Below are 23,177 nucleotides of genomic sequence, written 5' to 3'. Positions count from 1 at the left end.
CATTTTGTGTTGGGGGCCATTGTTGTAATCCCTGCACACGGATTTGATTGATCATTTGTATTGGTGGACTGAAGCCTTAGTGTGAGGACATATTTTGTTGGACCAAGTGTTGCACTGTAAGATATGTTGCATTTGATATAGTTAATTGTAATTGTTTATTTCCATGTGGATGGAGGTGCACTTTCTTATCATATCTGGGTGACTGCTGTGATGGTATACTTGCTTGTACTGCTTGATCTTTTGGTGCTTGTTTGTCTCACCATCTGTTAGAATAGCTGAGAAGTGTGGTGAGTGAGTTTCTTTGTCCTTGATGGTGGTAAGTTACCTTGGGGGTTCAACCGTGTACAAGTTGCTTGGCAGTTAAATGCCTTAGCACTATTGCAGTAGAGCTCCTGTGTGGTAGGTTTGCTTGTATGAACTGTGTTTTGTAATTGCTATGCCTAACAGCCAAATTCAAGTATTGCAGTTTTCATGCATGTGATAAAACTTTTCAGCTCTACTCTTATATGCTGTCGCGATAGGGAATTTTAAATTCTAAGTCGAAACTTCTACCGTATCTGAAATCAATCTATATGAAGAACATCATATCAATATCTTAATTGATTCAAAGGAAGGTTAAGTTAAATATTTATTTACAATATGTACAGTTAATTAGTTACTTAATCAACATACGAAAAATTCTACTAATCATGTAGTAGTAAGGATAGTAAGGAGTGTAAGTAAGGATATGGCTTAATGCGCCATTCCCGTCTAGCATCTAACATCTAACTGAATTCTACTTCAGGTGAGGGTGTTGCTATCACTGTATAACATCATATTTCTCTACATATGCGCCCTAAGATCACCAAATGTGGCGATATGTGTTCTGTGGTGGTTTTTGGCGCGATTCCGTGCTGTGGGATGATTTGGTGGACGATGCTGTTTGTATGGCAACCCTTTTTGACATTTAAACTTAACTTTTTTGCTGCAGTGGTATAATTGCTTATTTGTTCGTGTCGTGCGTGTTTTGAATGCTGCAATGAGAGACATGGTGGCAAGATTTCAGTTGCGTATTTTAGATTGTGTACAAAATAAATTTAGTATTAAATGGTACGATGTTGGAGTTGTAAACGAGTCTTTTGTTTATGTGTGTTTATGTGGATAGAAGTGCATTTTTGGAATTTCTGTGCGAGTCAGGACTTTTAAAAAGGAGTTTGGCATGTCTGAAATGCAGAGCTGATATGAGAACTCGGACGAAGAATGGTGTTTCTGATAGACTTGTATGAGTTTGCAGTCAAATGGTTGCTGGTAAATTATGTGGCTGTCACTGGAGTTTAGGATTTGGATCGTGGTTTTCGTGTAGTAAGTTAACTTTTGAAGAAGTTTTTATCGTTACTTTCGAAATTTTGAATCGCAGAAAAACCATGTGATATAGCAAAATCGGGGCACTTTTGTTCACAGACGTTATGTGACTGGCGAAATTTTATTCACATATGTATTAAGGTAATTGCATTTTATTTTGTTGTCTTTATTTTGTAGAATATTATGTTCATTGTTTTTGTACTATGAATTTCTGTTGTTATTTGAATTTTTTGTAATTTATATTAGTTTATTTTGTTGATTTGTGCGCAATGCCTAGATTGTGCAATTCGTAGATGTTTTTTTAAGTTTAAACAGAATGCTGTGTACATGGTATTCTTTGAAATGTATTGTTATGTTAATTTATTGAAGCGAGGTGTGTGTAGTTTGTAGATTTACTTCGCTGCCTAGATTGTGCAATTTGTAGATGTTTTTTTAAGTTAAAACATATTGCTGTGTACATGGATTCTTGTCAAATATTTTTGTTTAGAAACTTTATGTTTTTGCTATCTAAATTTTTTTTGTTTTGGATTTTTAGCTTAAATTGTGTGTTCAAAACGTGGTTTTTGCATGTGCGAAAATGACATTTTTGGAGACATTTTAGGCTTAAATTTTGAAATGTAGACAAAAAATTTAGATAGTAATATGGCGCCGTGGAGTTTCTCGCAAAAAATATTTGGCGAGAAATTTGTTGCCAAGCGAGGGCGTATATAAGAGTAGTTCCAACTTTTCTATGAGCTTTATGAACAAAGGAATGTATACAGAGGTATAGTGAAAAGAGCAAAACCCAGCTTTTAAATTTACAACACATGATAAAATTGGTGAAAATTGCAGTGGTATGTGGAATATACGAATGTCGAAATGCTCCAAATATTGGTCATTAAAAGGTGAATATGTAAGTTGTAAGATGGTTGAAAATTATGTTATTGCACAGTTATTCTCATTTTAAAATTTAGAAATCGGAATGATTTTTAATTATTTTTTGAAAGTATTTCAGCCTTTTTGAAAAGAAATATCGGCTAATCTTTGGAATATGGTAGTTTGGCGACATTTTGGTAGGCGATAAAGGTTACTATCTAGGACTTTGGGAATAATGTGAGAAGTACTCAGTTCCGATTACGCATTATTTTGTGTGAGGAAAATGAGAGATCATGATATATGTCATGTGACATTTATGGACGAATCACAGTTCTTTAATCGGAAAAGGGGGTAAATTTGTAAAAATATCTGCCATACTTTATAGCATTAGGTTCATTCTATGTTCTGTGAAAGTGTTGTTTAATATTTGGATCCCATGGCCCTCTGTAAAGTAAATCTGAAATTTTTATTGGGTTTATGTGTAATCGAAAAGAATTGCTTGAATGGTGTATGAGTGTAGGATTAATTGCTGATCAGTATGAATGTCCAACATGTGGGAATGAAATAAGATTGTGTGAAAGGAAGGATATTACAGATAAGTTTAAATGGCGGTGCAAGAAATCTGGTGAAAATGGGCATTTTGTGAAACGGAGTGTAAGTAAGGGTACATGGTTTGCTGAAAGTCGTTTGAGTATGGGGGAAATTTTATTAATTTCTTATTGGTGGTTGAATAGACTGCGAGTTGACTACTGGATTATTTAATGCATAAGAAAAGTTTATCCGCCATGCAGTCAAGATTGTGAAGAAGATTAGGTAAGTTAGTATTTTTAATCATTTGAGGATATTATTTTTATGCATGCAAGGAATAAATAAATGTAAGGAATAAATAAATTAATATGGTATTATTGGAAAATTGTTATTAGCAATGAATTAGTTTAAAGTAATTAGGATTGTAAGCTAATTTTTATTAATTTAATGCATGTGCTTATTTATATTTTAAGTAGTGTTTTTTAATTTAATTATATTTTAATTTAATGATCGTGATTTTGTGAATTTTATGTTTGTAGGAATTTGGAATACGTTTGAGTAGAAGTAAATGTGCATGGAAAGAATTTAAATATTTGACACTAAGTATTTGGAACCATTTTTAATGTTTGCGTTATAAATTTGCAGGTGACGTTTATAATAGATAATTTAGAGGGAAAAGTTTTTGGATATTTTATTTGTTTTATACATGCAAATGTTCATCCTTGGAAAGGGCATATACTTTTTTGTGATCTGGTAATTTCATATATGTCCTTTTTACCAAATTTAAAGATTCACAAAATTTTCCTGCATTTTTGTGAAATTTTTCTAATTTATGAGATAAAAGCAGTGTACATGGATAAAGTGAAGAGTGTGCGCAATGCCATTTTTGTGCAATTCTGGGATGATTTTTTTTAAGTAAAAATAAGTCGACGTGTACATGGTTAATGTGTATGTGCGATTCTGAAAAACGCGGCAAGGAGTTTGCGATTCTGCACTTTTTCCCAATTTTGCAGTTAATACTTGTCATGACTAAGTAGTTTTGTTCCATAAAATTTCTAGCATAAGTGTAATTTGGCTAGCAGATTGTTGGAAAAAGTGTTCAGTAAATAAAAAGAAAAGAAACATGTCTTTACTTCGTGAAGACAAAATGGCGCCGAAAAAAAAAAGTAGAAGGTTTGTGTAGCTGAGTTGGTCGCTAAATTTTCGCCAACAAATCGCCAAGTTACCATAATCCAGAGATCAACCGAAATATCTGAAATGCTCAAAACCTTTTAATTTTTAAAGTAATTTCGTAAAATGTATAAACTGAGTATTCCTTGATTTAGGCTGCTAATACTGATTATAGACTTTTTATCCTGTCTTTCATTTGTAAATAAGTAGTTATTATTACTATCTTGTATTACTTGAATATTATTTCATATTAAAATGAATTTGATTATGGTCCCCATGTCAATAGATGTTCTATTTCAGATTCATAAAATATGAGTGCAGGTAGCTTGGTACAGAAGATTTGTTCTTGTCTAGAAATATTAGTGGAAGTAAAGACAACAGGTAAGTTTTATTAAAAGTATTTTTCAAGCTCCTTGTGTGAATAATTAAAAATAAAGTAGAATTAATGATATCCAAAATATTGTAGATTTCCTTTACACATTTAAGCAACTTAAATGAAAATTTGTTAAAATTTAAAATTAAATAAAATGGCAACTTTATAGATTTTAAGGGAAATTATCTCGGTTTCAAAGGTGAAGAGGTACTGGTCCCTGACGAAGAAGGACCAGTACTGTTTGCTATTGACTATTTTTGCACTCGATTAATTTAAAGTTAAATGTAAATTCATTAATATATTTAGTTACTCATTTTTGATATTTTTATTGGTAAAGTAATTGTTTATAGCTGAAAATATTGTCATGAAATGCCCAGCCACGATAAGATAGCTTCCCTGCAAGGCAGGTTTTAGGGTTCCTATAAAATGGCAAAGCAAGGCAGGGTTGCCAGATGTGACGGAAATTGGCGGGATGCCATAGATGGATGGTGAACATTCTGGAACGAATTCTTGCTGGTTTGGCCCAAACTTGAAAGCAGCTCAAAAGCTATATAAAACCTGTCTGTATGCACAGTAGCAGTCGATCTCGAGTCTAGTGTGTGTCTCATCAGAATCTATAGAGTCACTTGCAAGTCTGTCGAGTGTCGAGTTGGTTGTCAACTGTATCGCGAGTTAGTGCATTGAGAATGTGTATCATTGATGCTATTGTCAGTCTATTGAGTTGATCATCAATGTAATGTCGAGTTGATCATCGGTGTAATGTCGAGTTGGTCGTTAAGTGCATCAAAAGACTCTCTTAATGTATCGTGAGTTAGTGCATCATCCAGTCTATTGTGATTGTGTCGTTGAGTTCATCGCGAGTTGTAGTGGGAAGTCTCAAGAGTACATTGAGTTCCGAGGACAACCTAACTGAGTTAGGAGCTGTACTCTAGTGCTTTGCCGTGAAGCTGTCTTCACTGTTATAGCCTGAAGGCTGTGTTGCTGCATGTTTATCATAGTTTTCCGACGATTGTAAACATGTTTTTGTAACTGTCTTGAGTAATACTGACAAATAAGTTGTATTTTGATACTTCATCAAGTGTTGTCGTGAATCGCTCCAAATCCATGAACCCGTACAGAAATGCAATTGTACGTTACTCAAGGGGGAAAAAAAGAATTGCAATGTTTATGCTAAGTACATAAAGAAAAGAATCACAATGTTTATGTTAACTACATACTGTGTAAAATTATTAACATGCAGTGCAAATGTTTAAAAATGAATAACAAATTTAATAATTGTGTCTAGTAATTGTAATTAAATCTTAATATGAATTTTTAAACTTAGATTTATAATTCACATCTTTTGGTAGATGTGGCTATGCAAATCAATTTTTTGGGGGGAGGAGGAGAAGGTGACTCATCATTCAGTTTTAACAAAATTTTGTGAGATAAACCATTTTCTAATTGAAATGATTATAATGAACCAAACTTTTAAGACCTTGTAATTGTTATAATGAAGGAGATTGAATATATATGTCTATGACAACAATTGTGAAAATGAAGGTAATGTAAGGACTTTATCTACACATTGTGTGTGTATATATGCATAGAAACACATGTACATACGTATCATACACTTAAAAATGTTACAGCTACTATTTAAAATTGCTTTTTATTCAAAAGATTTGGTTCTTTGTACAGTAATATGCTATGTGACTTTTTTTTTCTTTTTCTAGAGTCATCTGAACCAGTCAGAAATCTCTCAAAGAAAGAAATATTGTTTCATCAGTTGAAGAAAAATGTGCATTCAGCTTTTCAAAAATTAGAAATTTATGATGATTTAAAAACTGCTGTAAAGGAGTATATTCAACCTTGCCAAAAAAATAAATGCAAAACTTGTGATCACTTGGATTTTCTAGCTTTGTGTCTGGTGTTAATTAAATTGCTTAATGAGGCCCTTATTGCTGAAGAAACTGGGGATGTTGGTGTGAACAAAAGTAAACAAAAGTACTCAGTGCCTAAAGTTTTACTGAGTATATCACAGCTGAAAGTACTTAAAAAGTGTTTGCAGTTTGTTGTAGCACTGGGAATTTTGCCAAACTTGTTACGAGGTGTAGGTATACCATTGATAAAAAAATCAGAATATGGGAGTTTAGTAGAGCATCTATCATCTGATTGCACCCCTCATCAAAAACATGTGCAAATTGTCATCTGCGTGGAAACTCTACTGAATTGTCTTGATTGTGATGCTATACACAGTATCATTCTTACTTCTTATGGGTGTGATTTACTATCTGCTTTGTTTCAACTGTGCCATGCTCCTTTAAAAAAGATAGATGATAATGAGGTAAATATTGTTCTACAAACTAGTTAACAAAAAATCACATAAAAGTTTAATATTAAATATTTACATACAAGTATTTTTAATTTCATGTAATGCAATGCCCGTGAATAAAATTAGTCTTTTTAATATATTTTTATTATTTGTTCATAAATATTCTATTTTAATTGCTTTATTTTTCTGCAGAATTAGTTGTATTTGAATTTTCTTAAATTACATGACTGCACATTACAACGTCTGAGATCCAGAATCATCTGAACTTTGGCATTAAAATTAAATTTAAATAGTTGTTTAAAAATTTATGAAATATTTATGACTAAGGGAATAAAAATTTAAGAAAATAGCTCAACAATTATTTATTTTATTATGCATTTCTTTCAGTGCAAGTTCTTTAAACCGTTTCGTTTTTTGGGATAATGCTTTCTGTTTAATTTTATAAAGAGACACTGTTTCTTGTTCAATTATATTGGTCAAGTGCTGTAATTATCTATCAAGAATATAAATTCTGACTGAGAACTCTCATTATGGCCGTTGTCAATCAATGTATTGTCATTGGGCATGGTGCCATAACTTGACCAGCAGATGTTTAAAAATGACATGCAGGAATCTTGGTTAGGGGATAAAGAAAATCGTTTGTATCAGAGACATCTGCTTATTTTCGTGTGTATTCAAATTTTCCATTCCTAGCTTTGGAAGGAGAAAGCAATAAAAAAAAAAAAAAATTGCTGGTGGTCTGGATATTGGACTTTGTACTGTACTACTCTGATATTTTTATTTAAAAAGTTATGAAATTATACTGTTTTATTTATGATTAAAAAATCTATCCTTTTACTATACATATATCAAAAAGATAAAAAAAATTCATCCTTTTAGTTACATGTCCTAAAATGATAATTAAATATAGTATTTGTTTACTTAATCATTATATTTACAATTTTTTTTTTTCATAATTTTTGTTTGCATGTAGTGACTCTTCAGGGTGACCATTTATGGCTCCAAACAATATTAACCTTTTGTAGAGGTGATTGTCTTAGAGAACAGCTGTTGATTTCCATAGTGGATTTACTATATTTAAAGCTCTTTAGAGTTGTTTAAAGAGAAATACTGAAGTAAAATTGCAATCTATCAATTTCTGAATATCTTCATAATAATAATAAAATTAGGATGTGATTATAAAGATAAGTAGAAAATAATATAGCCAAAAGGAAAAAGTTATCTTATATCTGATGTTCTAAAATATTGTAATTGAATAATATTTTAAAATCTGAAAAAGAAATACTGTATCCCCCTTTTTTTTACTAATTTTATTGTGTGAAAATTGAGAGGGCAAAATTATGTATGTAATTTAATTTCTGAAAGATGTGGTTGCAATAAGAGCTTGACAAATGAAAAATATTCATGGATAAACTATTGGCAATTATGATAACATTATTTTGAAAATCCTTAGATTTTACTAAATGTGTACTAAAAGCCCGACTATCCAGCTTCAGCTAACAAAAAAGCTCAAATAACGGGAATATTTTCAAATTCTTTAACTTTTCCTAACATAAATGTAATCAAATGAGAAATTTATACCTCCGTTCAAATAAAAAAGCCTACCAAACTGTGATTTAACATCAGTAACAGAAAACGTGATGCAACACTGTATGTAAACCCGATTAATTCTTGATTACTTAGTTAATTAAAAAAAAAAAAGAGGACGTAAAAAAATGTAAGATGGATAAAAAAGGATGTAGGTTAATAACTATTTATTTGCATTTCAAGGCCATTTTTATAGGGATTGAAATTTGGATTTGTCTGTGAAAATAACAGCATCCAGTAGAAAATTTTCAAATTACAGGATCTTGGCATCAAGAAAAGTGTGATTTATGTGAAAATGTAAAAACAGTGACTGTGAAATGTGAAAAATTATGACAAGCAACTCAAGTTCTTTTGTATGATATGTCCATAACTTTATATTGATTATCTGTAAAATAAAGAGTGATCTGTTTCTTCAAACTTCTGCCAGAATGATTGGTATTAAGTTTGGTGAGATTGTCACTAATTTTCATGGCCAGTGGAATTTCATATTCACGTATGATGGTTTACTTCAATGTTATGTCTGAAATACCCTTTTTTCTTATGAAATCTGACATAATTTAAATGAAGACCTGATATTCAATTTGGCTTTTTACCACGAATTGCATATTTACAGGCTTAATTATCCAAAAAATTTTAGTATCCGTAATTCGGCATTTCTTGAGCTTTCCCGAATGAGCTTTCCTTTAATTCCTTGAGCTTTTTTTTAATGTTTTTTAACATTCAGTATCTAATAAGATGCCTTCATCTCTGCCTTCTGGATCTTGAAATTTATCCAATCTTGTTATCCAATTGTTTTGTTAAGTTATTTTAGAAACATTTAAACACTCACTCTTATTGAAATACAACATGACATATGTCAATCCGTTTTGCAACAGGTCATGACTAGCATCTTCGGTGATTTTTAATTGTTTTTCTAAATTTAATGCTTTCTTTTTCTTTTGCTGATATCTACCAGTAATCACTTAAGATATATAAAGTTTAAGATTTAAAAACATTGCCATATAAAACTGATTGTGTAATTTTGAAGTAAATACAATTCATTGCAATAAGAGCAAAGGAAAAGGGGAACCATCTAAAGGACCACTTGAAAATTTGTTGATTTGTTATATAAAAAGCTGCAGGAAGTGAAAAAAATGTGTAGAAAAAATTTAGGGGTGTGGTGAATCATTTAAGAAGTTATTCATAATCTGAATTTACCTAATATGATAAAGTACGTCATACTAAATGAATGTTTAACATCTGTTTACTATAAAAATAGTTTTATTAAGAACTGAAAATATTTAGTATGTGAACAGTTGTCTCAAGAAATGCATAGTGGCCTAGGTTTAATTAAGCTGTGGTTGTTCGTAGAAGATACTGTTATAGTTATCAAATATTTAGGGTCTCAGAAATTTTGGTCTTTTTCAGACATGCTCTTCAGAAATATTTTTTAAGTTGTTTTATAAAATGGGTTTGCCATTTATTTCTAGTAGTTGGGCAACTTATTACCATTTATTACTTATTACCATTATATTGCCATTTATTTCTAGTAGTTATGCCTCCATTTTGCCGGTGCAAATCTCCCCAAACAGACTTTATTGGCGACAACACACAGTATATGCATAAAAAATGTTAATAATGCTGCAAATCTCGCCAAGCAGACTTTATTGACGACAACACACAGTATACACATAAAAAAATGTTAGTCTAAGAATTGTTAACTTTGGAAGCATAAACATTTTAGGATCATTTAAAATTTTTTCAAATGGGTCTTTCGTTTCTCTTCTCCACATAAATACCGCAAGATGAGCAAAAGATGATGATGTGCCATTCCTCTGTTGTTTCTTATTTCACCATTTGGTGCTACCCCACAGCCTTTCTATTTTTTTGTGTGTGCCTGTCCTTTTTTTTTGTCCAAATCGACAAAATTGTATTTATGGTTGGTTCACTTTGAAATGTTCGAAATTTTCCTCTTCCAATTTTTCAGTGCTGTATAATTTCCACAAATCAAAATATATTATAATTCCTTTTTTGATATTTTCCTTAATTGCTTCAAATAATATAGTGCTCTTGGATTCGTTTGGCACCTTCACAAGGAATCATTTGTTTGTTTCATGACAAACTCCACCAAAGATCCATTGTTGTGGTAGTAATGGCCCACCAGCGACCGAGTGGTAACATTGCTAAACACTGATAGTTCGGTCTAAGGTACGAATGGGCTGGCTGCGTGGGTGTTCTCGTGGTCTTCCCCATGTGTAACTTGTATACAAGCCACTTTTTGTTGGAAAGACCTATATGAAAGCATCTCTTCTCTTAACCCTTTAACTATCAAGTTATTTTGATGATTTGGGTACACAAATTGTCAAATTTTTCCCAAGATATAGTCGGTTTGACAAAAAGATGAAGCCGAAATAAACGTCTCCCGATATATATTTGGGTATAACAATACGATGCACTCAAAAAAAAATTACCCTGAGTAATACTCGGGCGTGACATTATCGAAGTCCAGTGCTGTACCCGAGATTATCTCGGGCATGACAGTTAAAAGGTTAAGCAGATAGCCCTAGTGTGCTTTGCCATAATCTCAGTAAACCAAACCATTATTGTAGAATCCGTCCTACATTGTTTTTGCACTTCGTGAACATACTTTCATCCACTTCGATGATCATACCAGGTCCTCCTATTTTCCATTGTTGCCACTAAACAAAGGATCCACACAAACCTCGCGTATGTAGTTATTTCAATCCACAACTGTTCTGTGACTGATTTCCAACTGCCTTTCACACCATTTAACTAAATTCTTCGCTCCAAACGTAAATAAACCTGTACCCTTCAAGAAACTCGGTTTTCATGACTTAAACCATGTGCCTTTCCAGATACTTCATTAAATGCAACAAGTTGAAAGGTTGCGGTGCGACTGAATTTCGTCTCCGAAATAAAATTTCGTTTCATGAATATTATGACAAGTAGCAATATTGGGGAAAACACCTTTCGTTTGAAAGAATCTGACAGATTATTTCTCTGTTCTAAACAAAGTACCAAATTTTCATTGGTTTTTCATCCATTTTTGACATGTTTAGGGAAAAGACGTGACTAATTAGAAATGGCCACGACTTGTTTTGAAAATATGGCAGTAAAAAGGTTACCAGTGGGGATATTTCGTTTGGCGTCGGTAGTATAATTTTTGGTCACTTTATCGCCTGTGCTGGCAAAATGGAAAAGTACCATAAAATGATATATATTTTGCATCGGTAATATTAAAATAATAATAATAATAATATTTAATAAAGGCAAAGAAATGTCTTTTATGTCTGAATTTTATTAATATATGTTTATTTACATATTTTTATTTAGTATGAAGCTAAAAAGGTCGAATTAAAGAGAGATTTTGTTACAATGATTGGGTTGATAAAAGGTATGTAATTTTACTAAGATCCAATGCATTTTACTTTTGCCTTATAAAATGCTTTAAGCGATAGTTTGAGTCACAGAGCATTAATTTGTACTGACATACTTTTTCTTTCATAGATAATTCATCCTATGATGATATGCAAGTCATTATTGAAAGGATACATGATCGTAATCATTTTACTCCTAGATTAGAAAAGTTGACGAAACTGTTTTGTCGATCTTCTCTGATGTGGGAATTATTTCTTCAGCTTGGATTTCCAGTAAAGGATGATGTATGTTTATTAGCAGTTAATAGTTTTACATTCAGTGAAATTTGAAATTTACACTGCTTATACCTGATACTTAGTTACATTCTTGTTGTGCTGTTTTATCACAAATTGTTTGTCCGTGGATACATATGATTTGTGAACAAACTAATAATGCTATATGTCCTGCAGAAAGTAAAAAAAGAATTTTAGACTTAAAAATTCAGTACTTTTCTGTAAATGGGATACTAGTCACCATATATGTAGCAAAGTGTCAAATGTAATAGTATTTAATGTGTGGTATGCCAAACTTTTGCAATTCTGATTTTATTAAATTAAAAACATCAAGGAATAAGTTCAGCATTGTACACAGCTTTGGTAATACAATCATCAAACATCTTATATTAGAAAAGGCTAATGTGTGTGCCTTGGATGCAGTCATCTTATGAAGGTCAAAGGAATTCTTTGCCGTCCTTTTCACTCACAATATGAAAGCATGGACAAAGCTTGCTATGGATATCTGCTCCAGCCTTTTAGTTTCTACTTATTAAAGAGCTCTCTTACTACTGCTTTTTATGGGAAAATCAAAGTTATTGCTGTGGCTATTCAACAACTGTCGATTCATATCCATTCTTTTGTAAAAGCAGTGATAGATTATCATAGCCAAACATAATTTCTTTCCAATGGATTCCAGCCCACTTTCGAATTATGAGTAATGAAAAAGCTATTACATTGGCTAAGAAAGGAACTTCGATAAAGCAACACATTAGTCAACCACTTTCGTTTTATGCAACTAAATTGTTTGTTAACCTGACTCTTAAGAAAATTCTTAAACAGGATATAATTCAACGGGCTATGGATAAGAGATGGAGGATTTTGGGGGAAGAGAGAACTAGTCCCTGTTTTCCGAGAAACACAGCGGTGGCTCTACTTAGACGTCTGACTGGACATGACTTTTTGTGAGACCACCTTTACAGAATTGGAGTGGTGAATTCCCCCTAACTGTGTTTTGTGTGACTCCAATCAGCCTATGATTTTTTAGCATTTAAATAATTGTATTGGGATTTCTCGGTATGAGGGTATTGTTAAAACGTACTGGCGAGCTTGGGAACTAATAGCTTAGGTGCTAATGTTTTGCATTTGGAAAATAAATAAATAAAAAAACGAATTTTTCTATTTGGTATATACTTACTCTATTACCCTGTTCGGTGAGCTCATTTATTTTATTCTTACATGTTGTTAAATTGTACATTTTTTGCATTAAAAGGAATTGAATTATGATGTTCTTATGTTCCAGTTCAGGTTTTAATGTCTTTAGTTAATCTGAATGCAATAGTTGTTATTATCAACAGTTTAAGTGGTGCTAAGCGTAGCAAGACCACTATTTAATAAAATTGTTAGTAGTGTAGTGAGTTAAGTAAGTTTGTGCACCAGCTTAAGTTTTTTTTGTCGAGTGGGACTCAAAATAAACTTTCAACTTTGCACACCGAAAAATCTGTCCTCCTGCGCCTTCTCCAAATTGCTTGTTTTTGCATAGAAACTTTTAATTTTAATTGTAAAAATTGTTTTTTTAACTTCTTTTAATTGTACTTGATGTTTTATGTTTTTCTGTACTTACAATTTTTAATGAAGATGCTTTGAGTTTTATGTATTTTTGCCTTGTGACAAATGAGAACTGAAATAATTAAACTAGAAATATATCTCTAATGAAATTCAAGGAAGTGAGTGCAAATGATATACAGCAAAAAATATGTATAGTTTGCTAAGCCATAGAAATATTTGTAGACTGAAAGATAAGATTACATCCTAGCATATAATATGGTTAGAGAGGCTACAAGTTCTTTAAAAGCCATTTCTAGAAACTTTGATTCAATGTTTAACGCATCAAAATCCTTTGCAATGGATTGCAATAATAAACTACAAAGGCTGGGTTGTGATATAATTATAGAAGAACTGCCTTTAGAAGAAGCCAAAAAGTGAAGCAAATGGACGACAAAAAATCGTCTGATAATAATTTCAAGTTTGAATTGTTTGATATGGCATATCAAACAATTCGAACTTACCATCTTTAATTGTATAATGCAGTATTCCTCAACCTTTTTATTACCGCGGACCGATCAACGTTTGATAATTATTGTACTGCAGGCTGTTAGGGGGGAGGTATGTTGATTGTTTATATTTTAGATTATTTTGATTTATTAATTTTAATTTTATTGTATTTAAACATGGCTTCCAAATAAAGTACAGTTACAGCAAAAAATAAATATAAAGTGATTTAACATTTTAACTTACTAGAATGTTAAATTAATGAACAATCTGAGCTTATTTCTTTGCATTGAGATGATTCCATCTGGGGGTAATCGGAGACAGTGACACCCAAAGTGTATTGCTTATGTCCAGTTTATTCCATTGCTTTGTTTTGATTGCTGTTACTGCAGAAAACCTCGCTTCACACAGATAGGCTTTAGGAAATGGCAATAGAGATTTAAGTGCTGTGGTGGTAATCTCAGGATATTATGCCAGGACTTAGAACACCTGCAGAGTTGTTGTCTCGAACGTAGTTTTAAGGCCGCCATCATTTGCAATCTCCAGCAGTTGATCTTTTTCTTGCACAGACATACTAGATTCGCCTGGTTTGTTGACAAATGGGTCTCAGATCCATTTCTTACCAGTTTGTGTGTCTTTTGTGGGAAGTAGAGCTCAAATTATTTTAAAAGCAAAGACAGGTGATCTTGCACTAACTGGAACTGGAAGAATGAATCTCTACGATAGTGACCACTTCCCAGTCATTGTAAATATTACAGGAAATTCAAAGATCTCAAGACAACCATGCTTACTTTACGATAAAGCTGATTGGGATCTTTTTGTATCTTGTGCTGTGTTGACTGAAGAAATTGTTAACGATGTGGACATTAATACAGCAGTTAAAATGATCTCTGATACTATTGTACAAGCAGCTGAACTCTGTATTCCGAAGTCCTTGACAAAGTTCCCTAAACCCTGGTGGAACAGTGATTGTTATGAAACTTTGAGAGAGCAAAAGAAAGCTTGGCGTATCTTTCGCTGATATCCAACACTGGAAAATCTTCTTGCCTTTAAAAAAGCTAAGGCGAATGCAAGAAAAGTGAGGTGGCAAAGTCAGAGAAAAATCATGAGCAGCCTACGTTCCACTATTACCTCCTCATTGTGTAGCAAATAGGTTTGGGAAAGAGTCTGCAAATCCTCTGGACTATATAATGATTATTCCTTTTCTGTTCTAGAAAAAGATGGAAAGTTGATAAGCACTAGAGAAGAAATAGCCGATGCTTTAGGTGAAACATTTGCTGCTGTATCTGGCAGTAGCAATTACTCAAAAGAGTTTCTGCCCACAAAGATGCTCTTGGAAAGGACTCAAATCAACTTTTCCCATCCTAATCCAGAATCTTATACAGTCAAAAGTCGTTAATCCGGACTCGTCGGGACTTCGGCAATTCCGAATTATCGATTTTTCGGATTATAGATCATCAGTTTAAATTTCGTAAGATGGCATGCAGAAATTCTAAAATTAAAAATATGAAACCGTAATTTATGAAATAAAGAACAATTATGATCTAAAGGGTATCAAAATTTACAAAAAAAAAAAAGCTTAATATTTATTTGTTTACTTTATTAAACATTTCTTTCAATGTAAGTTGCTTCGTTTTGTGTGATAATACTCTCTCTTTAATTCTATAAACAGACATAATTTCTTGTTCAGTTACAAAGTTTCGCTGTTCAAGTTCCGTTAATTGCTGTGCCAAGAATACCGACTAACTTGTCAATCGAAAATTTTTCGTTTTCATAAGTTCGTTTTCGTTTATAAGAGTTAAACACAGTTTTCACTAACCTCTCTGTCACATTCTTCATGTCTTTATCCATTTTTTTTTTGATGAACATCGAAACATACTTTCGTTTTGTATGATCCTTTGGGAGCTCCAGAATCGGAAATTCTATTTGACATAATCGAAAGTTCAAGTTTACTTTATAGTATTGCTCTTACAGTCTGCAAAAAATAATAAGCTGGATCCATTTCAAAAATTAAGGAACAACGCAATCATCAACATTAACTGAAATCGATAATTAGATAATTTTAGCTTATACCGTCTATTATATATAAAACGCGCATGCGAAAACGTATTCTGTGCTTGTGCTCACTCATATGCGCAGTCGTAAAAGGTCTTACACGCACGCATAAACACCTATGCGCATGTGTCAACGTGGCGCATGCATAGAAAGTTTATAGCTTTGAGGTCCGGATTATAGATCATTCCGAATTATGGGTGTCCGAATTAACGACTTTTGACTGTAATAAAGATCTCGCCATGTTTGAATTAAGAAGTGTAATATCTCGCACTGATAGGACTTATGGTGGTAACCTGGTCCTGATGGCATAAGTTATTTGATAATAAAGCACCTGCCCTATGAATCTCTAGTGGTCCTTCTTGCTCTTTATAATAAGATATGGAAGGAACAAATTTTTCCAACTGCCTGGTGCAGGGCCTTTGTTATCCTTATAGTAAAACCCGGCAAGGACCCGAAAAATCCTTTAAATTATTGCTCCATCGCGCTCACTAGCTGCCTTTGCAAGATCATGGAAAAATGGTAAATCACCATCTCATCTACTATCTGGAGACTAATCATTGCCTATCGCCTTACCAAAGTGGTTTCCGTAAGAAAAGATCTTCACTTAACAATGTCCTGTTTTTAGATACTGTAGTACGCAATGCATTTGTGAAAAGAGATCATGTGGTTTCAATCTTCTTTGACATGGAAAAGGTGTACAATAGAACTTGGTGGCATGGAACTCTTCATGACCTTTACAGTACTGGATTACGAGATAATTTATCCATCTTCATTCAGAACTTTCTGAAGGACCGCACTTTCCGAGTCAAGATTGGTTCCTTGCTTTCTCAAGTATGTGTGAAAAAAAAAAAAAAAAGGTTTACCACAAGGTTTAGTGCTCAGTATCACTCTTTTCAGGCTGAAAATTAATTTCATTTTAAGAGAACTTCCTCTCACAGTGCATGGTTCCCTGTATGTTGATGATCTGATGATCTATTGTCAAGGTCAAGATAAGAGATACATTGAGAGACAACTACAAATTGCTCTGAATAGAATGATAAAGTGGTACAACAACAATGGTTTTAAATTTTCTAGCCAGAAGACAGTCTGCGTGCACTTCTGTCGCAAAAGAAATCTACATACTGATCCAGAGCTGCATTTTGATGGCTCTCTGATCCATGTTGAACCAGAAGGAAAATTCTTAGGAGTTATATTTGACAGAAAGCTCAATTTCCTTCAGCATATCTTAAATCTAAAGAAAAAATGAGCTAAAGCTCTCTACTGAAAGTGCTGGCCAATACTTCATGGGGAGCAGAACCTTGTTCTATGGTCCGCATTTAGAGCTTTAATCCGTTCCAAACTTGACTATGGCTGTGTTATCTATGGATCAGCAAGACTTTCTGTGCTACTGAAATTAAATCCAATCCACCATCAAGCGCTGCGGATTTGCTGTGGAGCCTTCAGAACATCTCTAGTCCAAAGTTTATATGTCATCTGTTTTGAACAAATCTCTAGAATTCAGACTCAAGCAGTTGTTCATTGATCTTCATTATACAGTAATGTCACAGGCCGAACATTCCGTCCGACTCATAACATCTGATCAGTACTGGCATCTTTACCAAGCCCGTCCTTCATGTACCCTACCTTTTGATCTTCGCATTCACTCACTGATTGAAAAATTCAACCTAAATTATCTGCATCCCAAAAGCTTTGACCTTTTCGGTGTTGCTCCCTGGCAAGAAGTGAACATTCACCTACTTGACATTTTTGGAGAACTAAAGAAGAGCAGTACCAATGGTATCCATTACCAACAAATTTTCCTACAGCAATAGAAGCAGTTATTCTAACTACAAAGCAATTTTTACTGATGGCTCAAAGAATCATGACCACGTCGGGGCAGCTTTTGTTTGTGATAAAGAAATAAAGAGTCATAAACTTCATAAGGCTGCATCTGTCTTTACTGCGGAAACTTTTGCCATTTTGAAAGCCTTAATCTTTATCTCTAGGTAGAATAGCAGAAAGTTCATTATCTACTCTGACTCTCTCAGTGCTGTCGAATCAATAAATAAAAATACCAGTCACCCTTTGGTCTTAGAAATTTTAAAGGCACACCTCCGTTTGAGAAATGCAGGTTATTATATCGCGTACTGCTGGGTGCCTGGACACGCTGGCATCAAAGGCAATGAACTCGCCAATATTGCAGCAAAATCTGTTGATGTTACATCAGAAAATGATATCCCTTTTAGAGACGTGGAATTACATCAGAACAAATATCTTGTCCAGGTGGCAAGAACTCTGGGAATGCCAAACTCTGAACAAATTAAGGCAGGTAAAACCCAATTTGGAGTATTGAGAGTTGAAAGGAAGATGTACTACTGACTCACCTACAAATTGGTCATTGCAGACTGACACATCAGTATCTCTTGAAAGAAGAAAATGAGCCTACTTGGGGCACTTGCAACGTTCCCGTTTCAGTCAATCACATTTTAACCTGCTGTCCTGCTTTTAGTCAGAAACGTGAATTTTATTTTAACTCTACGAATGTTAACAGATCTCATTGGAAGAAATCTTCATTTCAACCTCATAAGATTTTTAAAAGACATCTCTTTTTACCATATGATTTGAAGTTATTTTCCTTTTATCCTGCTCTCCCTGTTGCTAGAACATTTCTCAAAAGTTATTTCTCCATGCCTTCATCTGCATTTCAGGTTCATTTCATCAATTCACTTGATACAGTGTGTTTGTGTATCTGGAATTTTATTCACAATTTTTCACTCGATACAGTGTGTTTGTGTATCTCAAATTTTATTCACCATTTGTCTGCCGCATAATAATCCTCGAGGTTTTGTGCCATTAAAAAATTAACCAACCTCTCCAACAATTGCGTCTCAATGTCTTTGGCTGTTTCCTCAGTGCATCTAGTCACAGTGCTGGCCGACAAAGGCATATGTGCTATCTTTTCCACAGCAGCCTCTCCTAGATGTTCATGGCAAATGTCTTTAGTTGGCAGGCAAGATTAATTCTTCACCGATAATGAATGGCTTTTTAGCAATACCAAATATGATGTTTTCAGTGCATTCTCCTTTATTAATATATTAGCCTTCATAAATTTCATCTGTCCTTTGCGTTCCCGTGTTTTTCTTTCAAAATACTCCAGGAACTTGTCTTTTAATCCAGGGTGCTTGGCGTTCAAGTGGCAAAGCAGTTTTAAAGGTTTCATTGCGTCACTAGAGAGCTGGTCGCCGCAAACTATGCAGAGCGGTTTTGGTTTGTGAGAATCATCTGTCCCGATAAAACCATATTTCAAGTAGGACTCATGGTGCTATCTGTTAAAAGTTACATGCGTCTTTAATGTTGAAGGTTCTTATCTTCTGTCTCTTCACTGAGCCTTTTCTTTCTCCCAGGGAAACTTTCTAACGACATATGTTTCATATTCATTTTTGCTAATTTGTGGGTTAAATTTGAGCAAACACAATACACACGTACAGCAAGCACTGTTAAACCTGAGAAAGTACCAGTGAACAAAGAGAAGAGCGATACACACCTTCTCTTTTCTTAAGCTATGACTCTTGAGCGACGAGAATAATTCATTTCAGAAAATCCACTCATTTTAATTTCAGAGCAAACTAAATTATTTTAAACAAAACCGCATAAAGCACACAAAACAGTATAGAGGAATCATGGTCGCGTGGTCTTTGGGCAACTAAATAGCGGATCTACACTCTTGCTGTGTGTGACGTCACGATCGAGAGAGAAGACGAGAAAGTTCTTCACTAGTTCCAATGTAAATTTTGCGCCCCGCTTTCGTGTTTCATTTATGATATTTACAGTTATGATGATTGATTTTTTTTATTAAAACTAATTGAAAGAGAAAATAGTTGCAGTGGTTTTCTTTTTTTTACTTTTTAAAACATTAAAAAAATTATGTTACTACCTTCGGGAGCCCCTTTTTTTAAATAAATTAAATTTTAATGAAACACAGATGTTTTTAATTTGGAGTATAAACCTAGGAATTTAAATTCAGTTTCAATGATATGGGTGGCCTGCAGCCCTGTACCATTTGATCCATGGACCAGAGGTTGGGGACAACCGGTATAATGGATAACACCATTTCATTGGTAGAATATAGGTTTAAAGGAAGTATAGGAAGTTGTATCTCTTCTCGATCTCAAAAACGTTTCAAAGTCTTTATTAGCGAAATCTTTCGAATATTTATCTTTATTATTATGGCACCAGCAAGCAAAAGTGTGTTAATACTGAAGAATTGTTATGTAAAAGGTTGCCAAAGTTTGACACATTCTGAAAACTGGGACATTTACTAAGATGATTGTGCTTATACATAAGTACCTTATTTTCTGGGATGTACCTTAAGACGCTTCCTGAAACCCGTATACTGTAAACATTTTTTTCTTCTAATTTGAAACATTTGATTTGCTGTAGAGTAGGGTTCATTTGGCTTGAAGTTTTAACAAAATTAATAATCATTATGACAAGGCCATATTAATAACATTCTGTAGCTGATAGCTGTAACAGTTATCACATTCAAGTAGAAAGTCTGAATGATTAATAAAAGGTATCAAATAACTATAAATATTGTTACGGATTTGGCATTTAAATAGCTAATGTTCATAGAATTATAAATTAAATTGTTTTATTTCCCGTGCAGTGTAGTGCATGATGAATAGTAGGAGAAAGCTAAGCTGGAGAGTTAAAAATACAAGAGCACATGCATATAACATTTAATAAATAAATATCTTTTTGATTTCGAGAAAATACCAGAAAATTCTCGCACGTTAAAAAAGCTTATATAAGCGGCATGAAAACCTCTCAATTCGTTAGTTAGTTGGTTGGTGTTTTAAGAGTTTGTTTAAAAAGCTGCTCTTGTTGACTGTAGCGAATTTGCGGATTAACTTTCTCCAGCTGTTTTGAATTAAGTTCTGTTGAAGATTTAAGTAGTTCAAAGATAACTACTGTGAGATGTTGTAATACCGAACGAATATCTGAGGAAATTTAAGCATTTTGTTTTATTTGTTGTGATAATAATAAATTTTATTCATTTTTCATTAGACTTGTGCATTAAATTCATGATGAACCCGTACGCATCCAACAATTTTGGGTGTCAGACGTGGAATTTGAATGCCAATAACAAGAGTGATGGAAGAACAATTAAGGCAGTTGATATCAGCCTTCGCCTCGTTTAAAGAAGAGGTTAAGTCTGGTCAGGTAACGATGGAAGCTGGCCAAAAATCCACTAAGGAAGAAATGAAAGCCATTCAAGCTGGTAAAGAATCAGTTAAAGACGAGATGAAGGCTGTTCAGGAAAAGATTGAAGCAGGTCTAAAGGAAATGAAAAGAGAAATTACCTGCGTAATAGAAAACAAGTTCGAGGCTATGGAAGGAAGAAGATACAGTTGAAGACAAAATTGGTGAAATTCAAGACAGTGTTTATGTGGTGAAGCAACAAATTAAAGAAAGAGTTTCTGCCATTCAACACCAAATCGAACAACAAATTGATGACAGACTTTCTGCAGTTGCCAAAGAAGTTGATACGTTTAAGAAATTCGTAGTGACGGCAGGGAACTATTCCGATGGTTTTAAAATTCTTACCCATGCCTGCTCATCCTTCACTGAAGCTATCTACGTATGACGGGAAGACCTCTTGGCAAGTGTATATTCCCAAGCATGGTGTTAGCATGCCCGGTCAGGGTACATTTCCATAGATGTTAGTGCAGTGGGGTGATACCGGTTTTGCCCATGGCGATGTTTTGGTGCCCTCTATACTTCTTTCTTTCTGTCTGTCTGGCGAGTATATAAGACACAATTTTCTATAGTTGTGGATGAGAATGGATGTGATTTTTAAGCTAAGGCCTGTCATCTTGCCACTTCTTTGAGAGCAGACGCAGCGGATATCCTTCAGACTCTTCCCGAAAACCAAAGGCTAGATTTTGAAGCTCTATCTGGGGCATTGGAGCTGCGCTTTGGGATGTTTGAAAGACTACAGTCAGCTTCAATAAAATCGTGTCAACAGAAGCCCACAGAAACGCTTCAAGAATTTGCCACTGACGTTGAAAGACTGTCTCACCTCGCCTTCATGGAGTGCCTGAGAGAAGCAAGGGAAATCATGCCCCTGGTACTTTATCAATGGCATCCAGGATCCTGAAATACAGAAGGCTCTATGAATAGCGGATGTCAAGGACTGAAAAAGCACTCTGCTGTACGCCATGAAATTCGAGCAGCCCAGCAAGCAACCCACAGAGATTGGCCCCAATCAGAGACGCTCAAGTACAAGAGCCAGTGGATCAACTAACTGCTCGTCTAAAGGATTTTACTAGACAAGTCAATGCATTGAGGCAGAATAGGAATGACATGAAACAAACACTAAAGTGCTGGAACTGCGGTACTGAAGGCCACATATGAAAAAACTGCAGAACACCCCAGGGTACGGATGTTAAGACTACTCCTAGCAAGCAGCAGGGAAACTAATTAGTGGCCATCTCAGCATGCAGCATGTGCTCCAGTAACCAATGTTGAAAGAAAGAATAACAAAGAATCCATGTCTGCAGAGAGCGTTACATTGCAGTTATTGCAGAATGCACAATTAAACGACGAAGAGAGGAATGCTGCCGTTTGTGTCATTAAAGACCTTCAAGTTGTATTCTCTCGCTCGTATTCTGACGTGGGTCGAACCAGTTTAACACAACATAGAATCGATACTGGCGATCATCCCCCAATCAAGCAATAACCAAGACGTCTACTGATTGCTAAACTGTAAGGGGTCAGAACACATTTAAAGGACATGCAAGAAAGCGATATCATCGAACCTTCAGCAAGTCCATAGGCATCTCCCATCACCCTCGTCAGAAAGAAAAATGGCTCAACCAGATTTCGCATTGACTATCGCTTGTTGAATGAGGTTACGAAGGAAGACAGGTATTCTTTTCCAGGTAGAAATACATCTTGATGACCGAGAAAAGACGGCATTTACTACGTTACCCTCCAGACTACGGGACAAGGACTTTGGCTGTTCAAGGTGATACTGTTTGGACTCTGCAATGCGCCGGCTACATTCCAACGCCTGATGGAGACTGCTTTGAAAGATATTCCTACGAGGCCTGTCTGATATACCCGGATGATATCATCATTGTCAGAAAGACATTTGAAGAACATCTAGAAAATCTTAGAAAGGTGCTTCAGAAACTGAAAGAAGCCAATTTAAAGTTGAGTTTCGCTAAATGCACGTTATTCAGACAGGAAGTGATTTACCTCAGACATGTCATCTCTGGAGAAGGTGTGT

General features: G+C 34.2%; 1 protein-coding gene across 3 annotated transcripts in view; it reads left to right on the top strand.

The window, feature by feature from the left end:
* Tango6 (transport and golgi organization 6) overlaps nt 1-23,177 on the top strand; it is a 139,077-nt gene that overhangs the window by 7,598 nt on the left and 108,302 nt on the right. For all 3 annotated transcript variants that reach the window (XR_004759362.2, XM_035367382.2, XM_035367383.2), the window contains exons 2-5: nt 4,195-4,275; nt 5,983-6,593; nt 11,502-11,562; nt 11,676-11,830. Coding sequence is in view for 2 of the 3 variants with exons in the window: in XM_035367382.2 (XP_035223273.2) it covers nt 4,206-4,275; nt 5,983-6,593; nt 11,502-11,562; nt 11,676-11,830 (897 nt within the window). In the remaining variant the exon portion in view is untranslated. The remainder of the gene's footprint in view (nt 1-4,194; nt 4,276-5,982; nt 6,594-11,501; nt 11,563-11,675; nt 11,831-23,177) is intronic.

Source organism: Stegodyphus dumicola, chromosome 3, assembly GCF_044657685.1.
Source record: "Stegodyphus dumicola isolate Sdum_Otavi_A_Nest chromosome 3, ASM4465768v1".
NCBI classification, from domain to species: Eukaryota; Metazoa; Arthropoda; class Arachnida; order Araneae; family Eresidae; genus Stegodyphus; species Stegodyphus dumicola.
This window is presented reverse-complemented; position numbering and strand designations above follow the sequence as displayed.